Source organism: Ambystoma mexicanum, chromosome 13 (assembly GCF_040938575.1).
Source record: "Ambystoma mexicanum isolate Mex_15411 chromosome 13, UKY_AmexF1_1, whole genome shotgun sequence".
Lineage (NCBI taxonomy): Eukaryota > Metazoa > Chordata > Amphibia > Caudata > Ambystomatidae > Ambystoma > Ambystoma mexicanum.
In genome coordinates, this window is record NC_090938.1 from 416264874 (window position 1) to 416285800 (window position 20927).

Here is a 20927-nt window from a genome sequence, read left to right on the forward strand (position 1 = left end):
TTTAAGTATTTGGGTTCTCTCATTCAACAAATTTGCTTTAGTTTCCTTTTGGCACCATTGTTTAAATAAACGCACACATTTTCAACTTGAATAGTCTCTTGCTCTTTCTTGTATGTGTGAGGCAGGCATGGTATCGCAAGTATGGACACAGATACAAAGATACAAGTTTAAACACCTTTATTACATTTGACTGGGTTTGGAGGCTTCCTATCTGGCCCTAATTCTATAATGGGAGTAGTCTCGACTATCAGAGTAAATAAAATGGTCTACGTCAGTCAGTCAGTCAGTCAAACAAAGGAAAAAGTCTGTCAGAAACCTATACTTGCCCTCACATTTCACAATAAGTAAGTGTGGGAAAATGTATTGTATCAAAAGAATGTCAGAATCGCATTGACATTTGCTCACCACTCCTTTCCCCAAGTCCAGTTCAATGCGGTTCTTACAAAGTTCCTTCGAGGTGGGTAGTATGCACAGTTCAAAGATTTCCTATAAATCTGTTAGGCTTCCCTCCCCTATTTCAATGTCCATTCATTATGCATAAAGTTCCTTCAATGTCCGTTCAATATACATTACCGTTTTTTTCAATGGATTCTTTCGGGCTTCCCTCAACCGGTTTCACACAGATATTCCAAAGTTCCTTCCCAGTTACTTTCGCAGGCACCCCTTGCCTGTCTTCAAACAATTAAACATTGCTGAAATACTTTCCAGCTAAACAGCTGTGCTTCATGGAGCATCAGGGAGAAATCCCTTCCCCAACCTTTGTACTTCACAAATGTTAATCTGTCGGACACCTTCACAAGCACACAGTATTCTCATCCCTATGCGTGACCACCGTGCTTCTTGCATTTTGCGTAGAGCGGACCCTCTGCCTCTCTGTTCCTTATTTCACAGTATATTTTGAGGGGCTGTTGGACGATGTGGAAGCTGTTTGGGAAAATCCGTCTTTGGAGGCTAGCTATCCCACGAGGGCGATACAGACATCGTGGATTGAGCCCGGTTATTATGCGGGCTGGACCTGAGGGCGTGAAATGGTCGGCACATGGAGGATAGACCTGGAAAGGATAGTGTTTCCGGCCCTCAATGCTCTTCCAGGATTGACTACATCTGGATTGAGTTGAGTGACTGGGAGGAAGTAGAGGAGTTTGGTATCTTGGAGTACCTATTTGGTGATCATAAACCATTTTCAATTGGACTGAGAAGGTGTGTGCAAAAAACAGGTGAATAATGAAGCTGTTGTACCAATTGGAATAGTCGGGAACGCTAGACGTACAGTTAACTGGGACCGTATTTTGACAACGGGTTCAAAGCCCTAAAGTTTGTCCATTTTCCCCTTCATCGAAAACATACGCCAATCCAACTGTGGGGATGGAGAGATCCTATCCGAATTTGACCAATTAACTTCTGAGCTTAACGCATGGTTTTCGAAGTTAAAACCTGCTTACAAGCAGAAGCTCTTGATTTCTCCCTGGTTTCACTCTGATTATCGACTGGCCAAGGAGGCATTACTGTCACTTCTGTGTAAACTGGGAATGGCAAACAAAGATGGTTTCCACCACCTGAGGAACAGATACAAGAGTGTTGTGAAACTTTTGCATTCCTCAAGGGCAAATGGAACAAACTTCAAAGAGCTTCTATTGCTAAGGATACTAAGCCCTTTTGGTCATTGGTCTCCGAGCGGAAAGAATCTATAATGATCTTCACTGTATGATAACCGAGGAAGAATGGTTCCTCTATTTTGGTGGGTTGTATGATGTAAGGGTGCCCTCTGACAGTCCCTTTAGAACAGCCTTGAAGCGTCCAGTGGTCGAGCTGCTGATTAACAGGGGTCTACCCTGTTAGTACTTTGCCTGCGGTGAGAAGTAACGTGTTGAGCGTGAAGGGCAAAAAGGCCTCTGGTGCCGGCTGGGTACCGATTGATCTTTGGAAAGATGAGCCAGATATTTGGGTGCCAGTACTAACCAATCTTTTCCAATCAGTGGTTAACCTTAATAAGGTCCCTGTATCCTGGCGTTGTGTGAGATTCTACCCATATATAAGAAGGGGGGGCGGGACCAACCAAGTAATTATAGGCTCATTTCGCTCTTTGACGTGTTGGGGGGCAAATCTTCGCTAAGGTTATCCTCTAGCAATTGCAGGAGTGTGTGGAATCTAAGGGCCTTATCTCCCACCTCCAAGCTGAGTTTCACCAGGGGATGAGTACAGTGGACCAGTGCATTCGCCTCCATATGATCCTCCAGAAATACCATGGCCTAAAAAAGATGCAAGTCTACGCAGTATTCATAGATCTCCAGACTGCTTTCGATAGGGTTCCTAGGGAACTGCTTTGGCAGGTTCTGTTGAAGCATGGGCTCCCACATCATCTGGTGGCAGTGATCATTCAATTCTATTCCTGTAATACTCCTGTGGTGAGATGGAGTCCAGCAGGAGAGACCACAAACCAGTTCCCAGTTAAGAGGCATGCGGCAAGGCTTTGTTCTTGCCCCACTTCGTTTACTCTTTACATCAACAAGATCATTCTGGCCTTGTTGGCAGATATCCAGGGTGCAAACCTGGATTCGCCAAAACTAGGCATTGAGATTTTCCCAGCCCTGACTTTTGCTGATGACACTGTTTTGTTCGCTGTATCCCCAATGGGTATCAAACAAAGCTTGGAGCGTTTTGTTTGAGTGCTCCCAGTTGGGCTTAACCCTGAACAGGAGTAAGACCAAGGTAATAGTGTTTCGGCCAAGGAAGTTTGGGGCAACACAACTGGGGTTGGAAGTAGAAGCGACAGTTTTGGAACAGGTTACCAGTTTGGACAGGATTACCTCCTCTTGAAGCCTATTTTGGAAGGAGAACTTTATCTGGTTTTTATTGCCTCTGCCTCTGCTCGAACCCTGTTAATTAAATTTAGAAAGGGCACTTTACAGGTAGCAGCATTCACTTGTGGTTGAATGGGGGGGGGCGTAGGGGGAGGGTTCTTCATTAGTTTGACCAGCCGTCAGTAATGCATTTTGTGTTATTTTGCAAATGCTATTGTGTTTTATGGAAAATATATTTAATTCCACTGCTTATGAGAGTTTAAGAGAACGCGTTGGAAGCGCCGAGAAGCGGTTGTCCTATGTCGGTCCACTGCATCAACTAATGATATTTATTTTTTCATTACATATTTATCGCACTTGGTTATGCACGAAGATTGTATCCAAGCTTTAATTGTATTTTTAATATCCATTGTTCTTTTATGGTATTTTATGTGAACAATCCTGAAGGCTGTTTTATTCTCTTATGCAAATTATGTAATGAATTCTGTGTGCTGATGGCAACATTTGCAGAATAAAGCATTGTTTGACTATTTCACAAAAGCATATAGTTCATGAGGACGGGCCCACGGCCACTCTGTTGCTTGTTTCACACAAATATCCATTCACTTTAGCCTTTCGGGATCTCTACACACTCTATCCCTCTTGCCCTTCCCTTCAATGGCTTCCAGCACATTTTGCTTTCATTATTCACTGTTCTGATATCTTTCAAGAAGTGTTTAACAACGTGCCTTCTCACACGGCATCGTTCTGTTCCTTTGTTTCTCATTGGCTCCCTCACCAACCAAATACATTCAAGCTTTCAGTTCATTGTCCTTATCCTTCAATGTGTAGCCTTGCGTGTAACACTACAGCCTGCCACAATCGCACGTATCGCAAAGCGGGCACTCCCTTTCTTTGAACTCGCTGGTTGTGATTGGTTTTGCGCATCCTTTTACTTTTAGCTTGTCTGTCAGGGTCTTGCCCACCTGCCCCTGAGGCACTCCCAGGCGGCCTTACGGCCCAGGGGAGGAGACAAGCAGTTTGCTGGTGCATGAGGAAAGGGACTAGCCAGCCCCTCAGCTCCCTTCTCTGAACTCTCCTTGCTTCTTGGAGACACTACTCCCTCGCCACGCTGTTTCCTACCTCAACTCGCAGCCTGTCAGCGTCCCGTTCTACTTAACCTGGTTCTTGGCAGCTCTCTCTCAGCTGCTCCTCCATCTCTTTATCCAGCTTGCCTTCCTTCTTGGCCCCTGTCTCGCTCTCCCTGTCTTTCTCTACTCCACTTTAATAGTTTGGAAAGCGATCCATGAGTTTCAGGTGTGTGTGATTGTGACTGAGTGCCTGATCCTATAAGTGGGACAAGGCCAGTACATGTTACTAGTGGTAATCTTCATAGTCTGTCTGCTTTTCCTCGTCTCTGTAGTTGGGCTAATAAGGAAAGGCGGAGATTTATGGGAGTTGTAGTGTCCCATAAAGTTGAGGTACTATGGGGTAAATAACTTTCAGGAAATGGGGATACCATGTCTCACCATCCGGTGTCTCCTCCCCGAGAACCTCCTACCCAGGTGATCGTCCCTTGCTTGTCCACCCCCAGGGTCGGGATCCAATAGAGATGGCCCTTCTCTGCCCACCTGAATAAGGGATCCCCGGAGACTGAGTCGTGAAACACCAGGTTTTTCACATATGGTTTGGTTTCTTAAAATTATATGGCACATTTCTTTCCGTTTTGTTCATTACATTCACTTTGGTTTCTTTTCGGTACCATGGTTTGCATGCCGTGGTGTTCCTTCTTTCCTCGGGCGGACTAATGGGGTTGTTGCAATGGAGATGGCGTCTCCCATGGTAAACCGCTTACGGGCGTCCCAGTGTCCTCTCTGGTGCTCGCAACCTCTGCTGCACGGTTCCCATCCTGCTCGCGTATCTTACTAGTCTGCTGCCACATGTCTTTCTGGACTCCAGTAGTGGGGAGGCTTATCTTTGGTACAGTTGCACCTTGGAACACGGTCTACGTCACTTCGGTGTTCCAGCAGTTTACTGAGCTGGCCAGTTTTCTTCCTCCTGTTCCTCTCCTGAGCCGGCTGGCTCCACGTACTTCGCTTCTGGCCGGCAGTCCTTCTGTCAGAACCAAGTGGATCGACGTCTTTCCTTCAGGTCTCTCTACTCAGCTGATCTCTCTGTTTTAAATGTCCCGCCTGCAGTCAGGTGCTCGCAACAACTAGAAGGCAGCATATGTTCCTGGCTTTTTATGATCCTCGTTAATCAGCTCCTTCCTCGTAGCAGTGGTTTTAGTTTTAGAAAGAGGAGAGTCCACTTGTGTTATCTTATAGGTAGAGTTTGAAGAAATGCCTTTTGAGGGTGAGTTGTATGATTTACGTGCAGGTGTTGCAGTAATGTTTCCAATGATTTTAAAAGGGAAGTTTGGCAATTAATGGGAAAAAGGATTTCCAATAGTCTTAGATGGCAAATCAGGTTTTAAATAACTTGAGGGAGATGAACATTGGGTTACCTGGGGAGTAGTCCTTATCAACCCTTGCCTCTTCCTTTCAATTGGCTTGCATAGTCTTTGTACTGGGAATTTGATGACCAGACACTCAATTGACCCCATTCTTCTTCTGAGATGAGAATTGTGGGTAACAACATGGTGTTAATGCATGGGGGACTGGGGAAGCACCCTTTACGGGGAAAAGGAGGATATGTGATTGCCTCTGTTGATATCGGGTTTCCCTGAGAGCTACCTCCCCCCCCATGTGGCCCTCCCCCCATATAGCCACCCCCAGGGTCAGGATCCGGTAGCAGCTGCCATCCCCAGGCCACATGGGGGAAGAGAGTTCTCCTAGAGAAAGAAGTGATGACGTCCTTGGATTCATCACGTTCCCCAAGAGGGAATTTAAGGGTTTTGGGCCTTTCAGACTCCCGGGCGGCATATCGTATCCTCCAATGCTTTAGGTCTTTCTATCACTCTCTGCCTATTCTCCTACTACTGCCCCCCCCTTTCCTACTCCACCCACAGTCTCTCCTTCATGATAAACCTTCTTTCCCTCTGCTGGTTCTCTTCCTCACTATCTACCTCCACCCTCCGATCTTACTCCCTACTACTTCTCTCTCCTCTGCACACTACTACTCCTCCCCTCTCTACGCTCCTCATAACACTACTGCCACTACTCCCCTCACCACCCAAACCTTCTGCAACAGTTGTCTTCCTTTCACTTCCCCAGTCCTCCTGATCCTCCCTTGCCCTCGCTGACCAACCCACACCTTCCTGCTTCCTCTCCTCCTTTATAGCCTCACCCTTCTATTGGCGCTCTGCCTCAGCTGGATTCCCAGGCCAACTGACACCTCTCCATTCCCTAGGTGAGGTGTTGCAACCACCCAACGATTAAAAAAGGGGTCTTAAGCCCTGTCCCGTTTTCATACATGGGTCCCAATGTCCTTGGCAATGGTAGCATGAAGCAGTTCACGTCCCGCTTCATGTGAGTTCTTCCTGGCTTGTAGATGAAGCCTGTTCGACGCGTGTGCTGCTCACTAACCCCCACACAGGTGAGTATAATGTTTCCCGGAGGGATCGAGTCACGCTGATATTTTAACTGAAGTGGGTAGCGTAGTGGCTTGCATTTGGGGTGCTGTGTGGTTCTTTCTGCTCGTCGCTCGACTCTCTCCCTCTCTGGTTGTCCGCTGGTATCCCCGTTTTGACAGCTGCTGACATTGTGGGACACTTGCCAGAATTGTGCTGTGCAGGCATGCACTGATACAGTAGTACTCTTGTCCAGCAAATGGGCACAGTGGGAAGGGTTAGGAACTGGGGTCCTTCCAACTCCCAGTCCTACTACAGAGTTGAGGTGTGCCTGCCTCTGGCATAAAACCTGGTTGGTCTAACACCACTCCGAAAGGGGCCCCTACCTGAGAGGGGCAGAACTCTGGCCCTGTCACAGTTGCCCTTCCTCAAGTCCCCCAGTCTGTAATGCTTTATCTCTTAACTGGCAAACCGCCCCTCTACATGCAACCACCCTTCTGGGCTGATTGACACAGTTAGTAATAGATCTAGTAAAAAGACATCTGTGCACAGTAGTGCACAGAAATCAGAATGTCTTCTGTTGTTACTGTATAATAATCCTTAGACATTTTTGTAACTTGAGTGATTGCTTAGTATGTAGGGTCCAACTTATTTACTGCATTGGTACCTTTAACTGTAAAATGCAATCAACCATGGCAAAACTGCTAGGATTACACTGTCCATGTGATGCTTTGATGCTGGTGGCCATGATCTTGGAACTAACTGCCCCACCCATCATCTTAGGAAGTGCGTGGCTGTGCGGACTGATTCTAGACCCCGATAATGGTACCATTATGCAATTTTGTATTGGAGAATTTACTTTTATGTCACTAATGATGGAGTCATGATCCAAGATTGATCACTTTAATTTCTCCAATATGGTGTTAGTCTTACAGGACAAGAATGAGGAAGCCCTGGAAGAAGAGCTAAAGAGAAGAGTGATGGCTGCTCTGCGGGGCAAAATCTACCACTGGCAGCAGCTCATGTAAGCATAGCCACCGAGAGCCACAATACTACTACGGTTGGTAATAAAAAATCTTCTATCCGTAACATGACCACTAGCAAAAAGATGCACACACCTGTGTCGTTCCACATTAATTAGGTATGTTGTACTCTGACTTAGCGAGGGACATTGTGCAGAGAGGAATGGGATACTCTCTAATGGGGATGTACCATGGCTGGCACAAAAGAGGAGAGTAACACAATGCATGGAGGACTGTGGGACGGAGATGTAGGGGCATGACACAGATGTAGAATGAGTGATGGCAGAGGTATGGCACAATGAGAGGATGGCACTGAGTGAGGCCCCAAGCCTCGAGGATATGCTGGCTCAGATCAAGAGGATAAACAAGTTGTCGGATAGCATGTTAAAGTACACACATAATATGTGGGGATTGTTGAATAGAGCAAGGCGGAGTGGGAAATGGTGCATCTTTATATATACATAAAGCTAAATGTATGTGTATGTTTGTCCAGCTATACAAATCCACACCGTTGAACCCACGTCTACCAAATTTTGCATGGATTCCTCATTTGTCTGGGGCAAGATTGTAGTCTGTTTGGATGCAAATAATTTACTCTGTAGACACCCTCATTTACTGATGCTCACCCCGATTCACTACAGTAGGTACTAGGAGGCAAAATTTAAGTGTCTGTAGCAAAATGTTCGATATGTTGGTTATTCCTTTAAAATGTATTTCGAGGGGATTGGGTCCTCCGACGTATTCCATATCTATGACATGTAATCACCACAGCTGCGCTGCTTCGGAAACTTTTTTCTGCGTCGATGACGTCGATGCGCCGTCGTCGAGGACCTCGTCCGACGTCATCCCATGTGATAAGTAGGACGCACGACGCCCGTAGCCTCAGTTCAGTTTTTTCCACGAACGTGTTGCTTCGTGACTCTCGGTCTACTACTTAGTCTTCGACCCCGCGTCCGGGCTTCAAGTAGTGCGTTAGTGTGGGTCCAAGATGTCGGTGACGGACTCGCACGACTCCTGCCTCTGGTGCCTCTGGGAGGCCCATGACACGGATGACTGTATCGACTGCCAGTCGCTCACGTCCAAAGCCTTACGCGAACGTAAGGAGAAGTTGTCGGTAGGTCGGGTGTCCAAGCCCCGGAAGTCGAAGTCTGCGGGGCTTTCGACGGATGATTCGAGAGGTGACTCTCCGCGTCATCGTCGGAAGTCTCGTGGGTCTCCTTCTAGGAGTCGGTCTCGCCGCTCCTCAGCCTCTTCGAGGCATCCTCGGAAGCGCCGACACCAGTCGTCTTCCAGGTCCTCTTCGGAGGACTCTGCCCGGCACGTCGCTTACCCCACCAGCCGTGCGACGCCGGAGGAATGGGCTTCCTTCGGAAAGAAAATGCTGGTGATTCTCGAGTCGCAGGGTACTAAGCCGTCTGCGCCCCCAAGTGGGGTCAGTCGTGAGAGGTCGAGAGACACCGCTCGCAAGAGTGGTCGGCGCGAGTCACGGCAGAGGTCCTGTTCAGACAAGGAGACTCGTTCTCGACGTACCCGTTCCAGGTCCCGGTCCTCGACACGTTCGAGACCGTGTGCACCTGTGAGGTCTTCGAGGAAGACATCGACGTCTGAGGCGTCAAGGGTGTCAACAGGCTTTCTCGAGGCTCTGGCTCTGAGGAAGCCGTCGACGCTCAGGTCATCGAAGGACACGCTCGGGGCTCCGGCTTTGAGGGCTGTGTCGACGCGACCGATGCTGGCGGGGCTGCATCTGACGTCGACGCCGATTTACTCGATGTCGACGCCCATCCTCTCTGCGCCGATGCCTGTTCTCTCGACGCCGATTCGCTCGACGCCATCGACGCCTTTCGTGTCGGAGGTACCCCGTGGCACGGGGGAACCCCCTAGGAAGCCTCTGGTTAAGAGCAAGCACTCTCGGGTGCCTTCTTTTCGCCACCTGGAATATATTTCAGAGGCGGATGAGGATTCTGATGGCCTGGTTCCTAGTCAGGTTCCAGATGAAATTGTCTCGGGCCATAGTCAGTTTGACGATTTGAGGCAGTCACTGCATGATGCCAGTGGACTGGACACCTCTCCGGAGGTGGAGTTTTGTAGGCCTGAGCCTGGCTTTCATGCCGATTCCTCGTACCGGCGCCTTATGGCTAGGGTTTCTGAGTACTTGGGATGGTCTGCTCCCCCAGGGGAGTTTGTGCCGGATGATCTAACGGACATCCTTGATGTTGGTCCCCCAACTGACCCGGTACTGCCGTTCCATATGGCTTTACAGAGAAGGGTGGCAGTGGCTTGGTCTGCTCCGGAGAGTCTCCCGGCGGTGGACAGGTCCTTGTCGCGAAAATACTGTCCAGCCAGTAGCGACCCCTGCTACTTGACCAGGCACCCCACTCCGGAGAATTTGGTGGTGCAGGCGGCCACAGCCCCGGCAAAGCAGGCGTCGTACCCTACCATCCCTCCTGATAGGGACGACAAACGTTTTGATGGCTGGGCGAAGAAAGTGTTTTCTTCTGGTGGTATGGCACTTCAGGCGGCCAACTCCATTTGTGCCTTGTCTCGTTTCACACACACTCTGTGGAACTGTTGCGTTAGCGGCTGAACATATTCCCGAAGGGGACGAACGGGATGGTTTCCTTGCTATGGTCCAGGATGGTAAGGATGCCATGTGAGTCCGTTCAGTCGGGTTTGGACTTAGCTGAATGCGTCAGTAGGTCCATGGCGGCGAGCACCGTGATACGCAAGTTTGCGTGGTTGCGGAAGTCGGGGTTTGCTCCTGATGTGCAGTCCCGGCTCCTCAACATGCCCTTTGACGGTGAACACCTTTTTGGCAGCAAGGCTGACGAGAGCCTTGAGAGGTTGCAGACCTCAAAAGCTGCAGCGAAGTCGTTGGGTGCTGCAGTTCGCCAACCTCCGCCTTTTCGTCCTAGGGGACAGCAGTGGAGGGGTGGTTCCTTTCGCTATTACTCGTCCTTCAGTAAAGCGAGAGGAGCTGGCAATCAGAGGCCAACGCAGGGGTACCAGAGGTGGACGACAGGGTACCCGTGGTGCCAAGGCCGCTCGGGCAGTTGCCTCTTTGCCCTCAGGTAACGCCGCAGCCGCTCCCACTCAGTCATGAGACCATGTCCCATGGTTCGCCGGTTGGGGGAAGGCTGGCGCAGCATCTTGTAGAGTGGCAAGCCATTACTTCAGATGTGTGGGTTCTGGAGATCATAACCCACGGCTACTGTCTTCCCTTTCGGCACAGGCCTCGCGACAATCCACCGGGGAACCTCTCTTTGCAGAGTCCGGATCCGCTCCTTGCGCAGGAAATTCAAGCCCTGCTGGAGAAAGGTGCCATAGAACTGGTGCATGTAGCGGAAAGGAACAAGGGATGGTATTCCCCTTATTTTTTGATTTCGAAGAAAGACGGGGGATTGAGACCCATCATGGACTTGCGCGGTTTGAACAAACTCCTCAGGAAGAACAAGTTCAAGATGGTTACTCTCTCTCAAGTCCTCCAGGCCCTTCAGCTTCAGGACTGGTTGGTGTCACTCGACCTCAAGGATGCTTACTTCCATGTGCCGATCCATCCCAAGCACAAGAAGTACCTGAGGTTCGCGGTTGGCGACTCGCACTTTCAGTTTCGGGTCCTGCCGTTCGGATTGACCTCCGCCCCAAGGGTTTTCACCAAGCTCATGGTGGTGGTGGCAGCGCATCTCAGGCAAGGGGGGATTCACGTCTACCCCTACCTGGACGATTGGTTGATCAGGGGGAGCTCTCCCGAGTAAGTCCTGGATCATCTGTCCGTCACCTGCCACTCCCTTCACAGGCTGGGCTTCTCCCTCAATTTAAAGAAGTCCCATTTGACGCCAACACAGCGGCTCCAGTACATTGGAGCAGTGCTCGACACGTCCCTGGGGCAGTGTTTTCTTCCTCAGGTGAGGGCTCTTCACATTCAGCAGATGGTGCACAAGTTTCAGCATGCCCAGACGCTCCCAGCGTTCGAGTTCTTGAGGTTGCTCGGCCTCATGGTATCCTGCATTCTTCTGGTGCCAGAGGCTCGCCTGCGGATGAGATCTTTGCAGTGGGCACTCAAGACGCAATGGTCTCAGTCCTCCGGCAGAATGTCGGACCCGGTTCAGGTGCCGCCCTCGGTCGCCCGGGACCCTCTGTGGTGGGCCGTCGAAGGCAACTTGATGAAGGGGGCTCCATTTTGGCTTCCCTGGCCGGAGGTGACGATCATGATGGATGCATCCCTCATGGGATGGGGAGCTCATGCCAACGGGCTGACAGTCAGCGCTCGTTGGTCTCTGTCGGAGTCCAGACTCCATATCAATCTGTTGGAGCTGAGGGCCGTCAGGCTAGCCCTGAAGGCTTTTCTGCTGACTGTGCGAGGAAAGAGTGTCCTGATCCTGACAGACAACACAGTGGCCATGCACTACCTCAACAAAAAGGGGGGGCAGGGTCACTTCCTCTGTGCAGGGAGGCGATGCAGCTTGAGTTCTGGGCCATCCAGCAGGAAGTTTCGATCCCGGCAGTTCATCTGGCCGGAGACGAAAACGTGACGGCGGACGCTCTGAGCAGGCAGAGCGCGATCTCCCACGAGTGGGAGTTGGTTCAGGAGATTCTCCTGGAGATCTTCGCCCTTTGGGGGACCCCTCAAGTGGGTCTCTTCGCCTCCAGTGTCAACCGGAAGTGCGAAAGGTTTTGCTTGCGGGAATTTCCTCCAAAAGGAGCCTTAGGAGATGCGTTCGTGGTGGAGTGGTCATTCCCGCTGCTGTACGCGTTTCCTCCAGTCCCCGTCATCCCGCAAGTGCTGCGGAGGTTACAGAAGTTTGGTTCCCGGATGATCCTCATTGCTCCGGTGTGGGCTCGGAGGACGTGGTACCCGGACCTCCTCGACTTGTCCATCTGCCCTCCACGTCGTCTTCCCTACCAAGACGATCTGCTCTCACGGGAGGGGTTCAGGTACTCCATCCAGAGGTCAGATCCCTCAACCTTCACGCTTGGCTTCTGAAAGGTTGAGGTATAAGGATTGGGACCTCCCTGAAGACGTGATGGAGGTGTTGCTTTCGGCCCGAAGGCCAGCAACAAAGTCTCTGTACCGTTGCCGTTGGCCTAAGTTCTGCGACTGGTGCAGAGTGCAGAATGTGGATCCTTTTGCATGTGACATCCCCATGGTTCTGTCCTTTTTACTTTCTTTGGCCCACAGGGGCTTGCAAGTGGGTACCATTAAAGGTTACCTGGCGGCGCTGTCCATCTTTAAGCGCTCGTCTGAAGAGTGTTCTTACTTTAAAATCCCTTTAATTTCACAGTTTCTGAAAGGGCTCACTAATGTGTTCCCTCCGTCACCTTTCCTGGTGCCCGGTTGGGATTTAAACCTTGTTCTTAAGTTTCTTATGGGTGCTCCGTTTGAGCCTTTACATTCTTGCCCTTTAAGGCTGTTAACTCTTTAGTTGCGGTTACTTCCGCTCGCAGAGTGAGTGAGTTACAGGCACTTTCAGTTAAGCCACCCTTCACTGTATTTCACAAGGACAGGGTTGTCCTTAGAGTTCGTCCAAATTTTCTTCCGCAGGTAGTGACGGAATTTCATTTGGCCCAGAAGGTTGTTCTTCTGGCATTCTATCCTCCTCCGCATCCTGGTAAGGAAGAGGAGAGGCTCCATAGGCTTGATCCTAGGAGATCTTTAAGCTTTTATGTTTCACGCATGTCCCTGGTCAGAGTGGACGATCAACTCTTTATTGGTTACGCTGGAAAGCGTTTGGGGCAAGCTGTGACGAAACAGACTGTCTCGCTGGATTATTTTGGCCATTCCGGAGTGTTACCGCTTGGCGGGTAAGGACCCACCGGCTGGCTTGCGGGCCCATTCTACCAGGGGTATGGCTGCATCTACTACCCTGCAGAGGGGTGTTCCTATTCGCAACATCTGTGATGCAGCCACCTGGGCTTCGGTACATACATTTGTACGTCACTATTCCCTCGATTCCATCCGAGGACAGGATCTGGCCTTTGGCAAGGCGGTCCTTTGCTCTGCTATTTGATTGGCTATTCTAAATTTTGATTCTAAAATCTTTCCCTCCTCCTTGCTCTAGTACTGCTTTGGGAGTCTGTCATAGATATGGAATACGTCGGAGGACCTAATCCCCTCGAAGAACAAGTTACTTTCTTACCTGGTAACGTTCTTTGGATGGGATGGTCCGACGACGTATTCCATATCGCTCCCGCCCTGCCTTCCCCGCTGCAGAATTTCTTTTGCGATTGCAGCTTACGTTCCGCAAGGCTTTGTGTCCGACTGTCAGTTGACTAATGTCACACGTTCTGGGGGAAAAAATTACAACTGAGGCTACGGGCGTCGTGCGTCCTACTTATCACATCGGATGACGTTGGACATCGGAGGAGGTCCTCGACGACGGCGCATCGACGCAGGACGCAGACGCCGAAAAAAGTTTCCGAAGCAGCACAGCTGTGGTGATTACATGTCATAGATATGGAATACGTCGTCGGACCATCCCATCGAAAGAACGTTACCATGTAAGAAAGTAACTTGTTCTACTACTGTATTAAAGCATTTTTAATGGGAATACATGTTTTTATCACGCTACTCCAAATATGAGAAATGGCAAGGTTACAGTTTACTTAAGTTCATCCACGAGAAGAGAGCACAGTCAATCTTTCTTGTGCATTTTCTGAAATGCACTGAAGCCATTAAGTGACTGAAACATGCCGCACAAAAACGGACATCACTTGGAAAAGCTCCATCTGATGCAAAGCGAATATCAGGAGCTTCTGAAACACAACAACAAACAGCAGTACGACTTGCCGACCAGAGGACAAGAGCAACTTTCTCCAGGGAAAAGGAGATGCCAGAGCAAACTGAAGCAAGACTTGCCGACAAGAGAAACATCCTCCAGGTCACATGAGACACCACTCGATCCGGACACGGGCAACGCCGGGTACCTCAGCTAGTTCATTCTAAAGATGGAGGGACTGAGAGTAGGCTCAGAATGCGTACACAAGTGTACAGTGAGACCATAGAACGGATGCTAGTTTAGTTCTAATGGTAAGGGCTCCTGAATATGCACTTGACTCCCTCTGTAGGATGGATTACTATAATGAGCAATTTATAAGGTTTGCTGAAGCCCTATGTAGCAAAAATAGCTGCAAGATTTGGCAAATACTGACACGGGCGGGGGGGGGGGAACAGAAGCTGAAGGTCCTGAATCCTATTTCGGGTGAAAAATGGGTTGAATATATCTCTAATAAATTCCATAGAGAGTATACGACCCACACACAAAGCAGTATAGGGGTTTTTAGCTGGCCACTCCCCCTTAGTTATAGATGCATAAAACAGACCATTTTGAATCTAAAATCTCCAAATGCCCCAGGACCAAATGGCCTGGCCAATGCGGTATTGAAGCAGGACCCACATAATTGGGCTCAGATACTACTTACATTATATTCTAGGATCTGCAGATCCTGCCAAATTCCTTCCTCTTGGAAGAAGTCTGTATTAATACCAGTCTATAAAAAGGGGGAGAGAACTCTACCTGCCAACTATTGCCAACTCTTCGTGCTGGATGTTAGTAGCAAAATCTTTAACACCTTGGTCCTTAAAGAGATTGAAAATTGGGTTACGAAAGACAGATCCTGCACTACGCACAAACAGGCTTTAGGCCAGTGGCAGGCACTATCCATAACATCAGGGTCCAACACCATGAGCTGTAAGGATGCCACACTCTATATTACCTTTTTAGACTTCACCAGTGCCTTTGACCTGGTGGGGCGGGACATTTTGTGGCTTGAGCTAAAAGAAATGGAGTACCCTAGCTGGATATTAAACATCTTGATAGCCCTGCATAGTAACACTACTACAAGGGTTCGCCTTAACGACCAGGGGGAGGTATCGGAGGAGATCTGTATTAATATAGGAGTCGAGCAGGGTTGCGTAACAGCTCGTATGCTATATAATCTGTATATAGCAGACCTGTTAGACAGCATGGCATCGAAATCAAATTGCCCACCGAAATTGAAGGACACACCTATTTCGGGAATGTTATATGCAGATGATCTGATCCTATTTGATCGTACTCTATCTGGTATCAAGAACCTACTTAATGAACTTCAGGTCTATTCAGCACAATTGGGATTGGTCATAAACCTGGAAAAAACAAAAATAATGGCTATCGCAAGAAAAGGGCCTAGACGATCTGGCATTGATACCAACTTGGGAACTATTGCTGTGGTGGAGCAATACCTGGATTTCAAGGCGTTATCAGATTACAAAGCCATTATTAGAAACAAAAAAGGAGAGCTAAACTGCTCACCCTCCAGGCCTGCAGATTTGCCAAGGGGACTGCAGGCTTTAGTATGACTGGTATTATGAAGCTGTAACAGCAGTGCTTTGTTCCTGCAGTGCTATATGGCTTGGAGGCCTTAGCAATGCAAGACATGATGTGGTTGAATACACTAGAGGGACACTATTGGCGCAGTGTCTTTGGCCTGGGACCTTCTTGCCCAGTACAATATCTGAGATTGGAACTGGGTCTAATTTCCCTTAGAGGGATGGCACTGCGTGCGCGAGGTTCCTTCTATCTGAAAGCCTTAGCAAATCCTCGATGTAAATTGCTCAAGTTGGCAGGACAAAGCTATGACCTAGAAAAACACCCTAGGGGCGGGTCATATAAAGATTTGAATGAATCATTGTTCGTGGAGATTGACTGGCCTCATGAAAAGCTAAAACATCTACCATTTATCCACCAGAAAAGAGCTTTTCAAGATAAGCTAAATACGTGGGACTGGTGTATGAATACAGATCACCTAGCTACACTTAAAGGTTATGAGGCAGTCTCCCATGTTCACTCATAGATATCTAAGACCCCAAGTGTACCTACTGTTATCCCCGGCGCCTGAAGTTAGACGATTCCTCCTGCAATTGAGAACGAACCAGCTACCGGTTCTCACTATCATTGGGCCAAGGTTAAAAATTCCCCGAGAGTCCAGGACCTGTAGAATCTGTCAGGTAACTGGAGTATTTGAAACTACTCGGCACGTTTTAACACTTTGCCCAAAACTTGGTTCGATATATATGAACGCATATGAAAAATGGGTCCATAATTATGAGGCGATAAAAGATGAAGTTTTCTGGTATGGATGCCTGAACTCAGTTGCCCTAAGCCTACAGCTAGCTCTTTCTCCAGCATGGGGTCTGGCATGGATTCACATGCTCATGAATATTCCCCGTCGTCAGGCTGGGAATCCTCGATAAAGAAAAATCAGTATCAGTTTCGTTTCTGATCTGTCTTTCGTGTAGTAACCAATCACTGATCTCTGCGTCATACTGACCACAGCCAATGACTGCCATCTCCCTAAGCCCCGCCTCTGGCAGCCATCTTCAGATTTTTACCGCACGTTCAAGTGTTGGGATCCTCGTGCTATTGCTCTCGAGCGTTAGTGCTTTTTTTCACGCTTTTTCTTAGGAAAATGTTCTCTTTTTTGGTCAAAAGAGCCTCAAGCTCCACCGTTTCTTTATCCGGGGACCCGTGTCGGATTCTTCTACGCCCCTCAAGGGTGAAGATTTCGTCGAGCCACGCTTTTGGAGGACTCCAGAAGTTTCTCAGGCCCTTCTCGAGCATGGCCCAGGAGAAGGGAAGCTCGACGCCCGGAAAGCTGTTCAGGGTCTGCCCTGGATGCCAGCTTCAGAATGTCTTTAAGGAGGACGAACACTCCCTTTCTTCCGTCCCTCAAGGGCAAGGTGGTGAGGATCTTCACCGACAACACCACCACCATGTTCTACATCAGGAAGCAGGGCGGTACCAGATCCCCAGCCCTGTCCAAGGAGGCACAGGATCTGTGGCATTGGGCCGTTGCCCAAGGGATGTTTCTGGTGCCGTTTCATCTGGCAGGAATAAAAAACACCATCGCCGACTCGCTCAGCAGAGAGCTGCGCTCGTGCCACGAGTGGGAACTACGACAGGATCTAGTGGACCGCCTCTTCCGACGGTGGGGCACACCCCAGATCGACCTGTTTGCGACGGCGACGAACTCCAAGTGCCGGAGGTTCGCCAGCAGGTTTCCCCAGCTGAGGAGCATGGGCGATGCTTTCTCGTTCCCCTGGGAGGGCCTGTTCCTATATGCGTTCCCTCCATTGCCGCTGCTGATCCGGCTCATCAACCAGCTCAAGAGGTCATGGTGCAGGATGATCCTCGTCGCACCTGCGTGGCCGAGGCAGATATGGTTCCCGGACCTTCTGGACTTGTCAGCGTCCCCGTCAATCAAACTGCCAGTGGACGCGGATCTTCTCTCCAGGGAAGGAGGCGCCATCCTCCATCACGACCCGAAGTCGCTGAACTTGCAGGCCTGGCTCCTGCAGCGTTAGAGTTTGGAGGTTACGACATACCGGCCGACTGCAGAGAGGTTCTTGCAAAGGCCAGGGCGTCCTCAACTCTTAAGTGCTACGGACACAAATGGAAGAGGTTCTCTGTCTGGTGCCACGCACAGAAGATTAACCCTCTACGGATTACGGCTCCCCAAGTACTGCCGTACCTGCTGACGCTGGCCAAGGCTGGACTGGCGCACGCTTCCATCAAGATTCATCTTGCTGCGATCTCCCGATACACCAGAACCACGGGACGGTCGTCTTTGTGGTCTCATCATCTGGTGAAAGACGTCATGAAGGGACTGTTCAGATTGTTCCCGCCGGTGAAGGCCCCGGCCCCGGCGTGGGAGCTCAACGTGGTGCCGACCAAGCTCATGGGACCTCCGTTCGAGCCTCTGCACTCGGCTCCGTTGAAGTTCTTGTCGTGGAAAACAGCGTTTCTTGTGGCCATCACCTCCGCACGACGGGTGGGAGGGATCCAGGCCCTTTCCTGCAAGCCCCCGTACTTGACTTTTCACGACACGAGGGTAGTGCTCAGGACGCACCCCTCCTTCATGCCCAAGGTGCCGTCAGACTTCCACCTCAACGAACCCTTGGTGTTGCCTGTTTTCTTCCCGTCGCCTTCGTCGCTGGCTGAAAGGGCTTTGCACTCGCTGGATGTGGCTAGAGCGCTGAAGTTCTACGTGGACCGCACAAAGTGTTTTCGGAAGACGTCACAACTTTTTGTGAACTTTGGACCTGTCAATCAGGGGAAGGCTCTCTCGAAGGCTTCCATTTCCAGATGGCTCTCCGGCTGTATCATGTACTGCCATCGGTTGGCAAACTGACCGCTACCTGGCCGTCCGAGAGCCCATTCCACCAGAGCGATCGCAGCTACCACGGCGTTCCTATCTGGTGTGCCCTTACTGGGCATCTGCAGGGCTGCTACGTGGAGGTCGACGCACACCTTCACGAAATCCTACTGCGTCGATCGGGATTCCAGGGAGGAGTCCACGGTCGGCCAAGCAGTGCTGCGCAACCTGTTCGCCTAAGGTGAGCCTGGTGTGGAGGTAAGAATTGCTTAATGTTAAGTTTTGATGTAATGCTTAATGTTGAGCCTTTGCCACCTCCCGTGGTTGTGCATGTGTGTACTGCTATGTATTCTTTTATTCATGAGCATGTGAATCCATGCCAGACCCCATGCTGGAGAAGGAACAAGTTACTTACCTGTAACTGTTGTTCTCCAGCATGGGTCTGGCATGGTTTCACATGCGAACCCTCCCGCCTACCCCTCTGCGGCTCTTCACTTGGTCATACTGCCACTTCACGTGCTACCAAATCTGAAGACGACTGCCAGAGGCAGGGCTTAGGGAGATGGCAGTCATTGGCTGTGGTCAGTATGTCGCAGAGATCAGTGATTGGTTACTACTACGAAAGACAGATCAGAAACGAAACTGATACTGATTTTTCTTTACCGAGGATTCCCAGCCTGACGACGGGGAATATTCATGAGCATGTGAATCCATGCCAGACCCATGCTGGAGAACAACAGTTACAGGTAAGTAACTTGTTCCTTTTAGGGTATGGAATCAAATAAAGCCCTTACTCCACTCTTCCACTTCAGAAATAAAGTGATACCCATGGGTATTTCATATTCTGCTGTCTAGGGATAGTGAATCTTATGATAGAACGAATGAATGATTGATAATACTACACCATCATATTGTTTGTTTGTTTGTGCTATACTATTCTTATCCTCTATTTTCTATAGGGTACTCCCATGGCTGTGCAATTTTATTTATTATTTAGGTTATGTGATTTTATGTATTTCATGTATTTTCTATATAGAATTTAATTGAGTTGATATGTATGATTTGTTTGTCTGTGTTATAGGATGTGTATAAATAATGAGTTGTGTAAAATCCAATTTCTGGATTGTACCACAATAAAGTATTTGTTATAATGAGCAATGCACACCTACAGCACTGTGTCAATTGGGTCTGCTGTTGGCTTTGGGCTTCAGTCGTCTGCTCTCACCGCCCTTTGCTTTCACCATATTTGTTTTCTTCTATGGTTTGTGGTAGTTTGCTTCTCTTGATATCTTTTATTTATTGTGTGATAGTTCAAATCAAACTTTACACGCATTTCAACAATTCATCACAATTGTTCCACACAGCTAAGTCAAAGAAATCTCATACAAGGGTAAAAACAGCTCAAAGTTTAAAACATTAACAGCCATTCATTTGGATTATCCAGCACATTACACCATAAGTCATACCAAGTTAAAAACGGGTGAGTATTCAAATATCCTTTACAACTCTCTTCACAAAGATCTGATAAAATTAGGCAATCAACAAATAGATCTTTCAAGGTTTCAACTCCCAACCTACAACAACGGCATACACCGTCAGCTCGAAGTACCGCAGAACGACTCCCTATAACATAATTCGTTAATAGAAGATTCAACTTAATCCGCAACCAGAACATTCTGAGGAAAGGTGAAGCGGGTTTAATCAAACATTGCTGTGGAACATTATACGGTTTGATGTCCATTAAAAAATGTTAAAATATCTTGTAAGACACAAGCTTTGCTCTAGGAATAATCCAATCAGCCTCAAAATGAACCTTGTTAACTTTGTTTGGGTTACATTCCAACTCTTCAATGGGTTTATCGACCAACAACCGATGGACAGAGTTCGAAAACAACACAATTCCCCCTGAATCTGCAAAATGTTAAGTTCATTAAACAATGCAAAAGCAGCAGGGAACATTACACATTGCAAAAGCAAAATTTGTTTCCAATCTAACTTGGAGTTTAGAGAAGTAATGCCCTGAATGTGCCTTATCGCAGAAAGCGGGGTGCCACTCGGAAGCTTCGAAAGGTGTTTCCACAGATATGCCTCTTCCTTATCCCAATCTAATTTGGCCCCCTTAATTTCAGCCCCATAAGTCAATTTCGCTACAATCACCTGATTGTATAGTTTTAGGACAGGGATCAAAGAAAAAGGCCCACATTTTTGTCTAATATACGCAGTTGAGTTACTGCTCAGTCTTAGTTCGTTAGATACCGGCAACTTGGACCGTCTGGAGCTGATGGTAACTCCCAGGTATTAGAACTCGAATACAACCTGTAACCTTGCATCCACAATATGCCATATAAAATGTGCTCTCCTGGAAACACTTTTTCTACGGTTGAAGATGGGAATTTTCGACACTGATCTTCAAACCCAAATCCTTAGAAAATGTATGGGCTCTCGGCAAAGACCTCTGGAGTCCTCTAGGCGTATAATCAACTA

The 20927-nt window shown here is 48.8% G+C and overlaps 1 protein-coding gene across 3 annotated transcripts in view; it reads left to right on the plus strand.

The window, feature by feature from the left end:
• The window catches only part of METTL17 (methyltransferase like 17), a 480739-nt gene that overhangs the window by 126394 nt on the left and 333418 nt on the right, over positions 1–20927 (plus strand). For all 3 annotated transcript variants that reach the window (XM_069634026.1, XM_069634027.1, XM_069634028.1), the window contains exon 4: positions 7219–7315. In XM_069634026.1, the coding sequence (XP_069490127.1) occupies positions 7219–7315 (97 nt within the window). The remainder of the gene's footprint in view (positions 1–7218; positions 7316–20927) is intronic.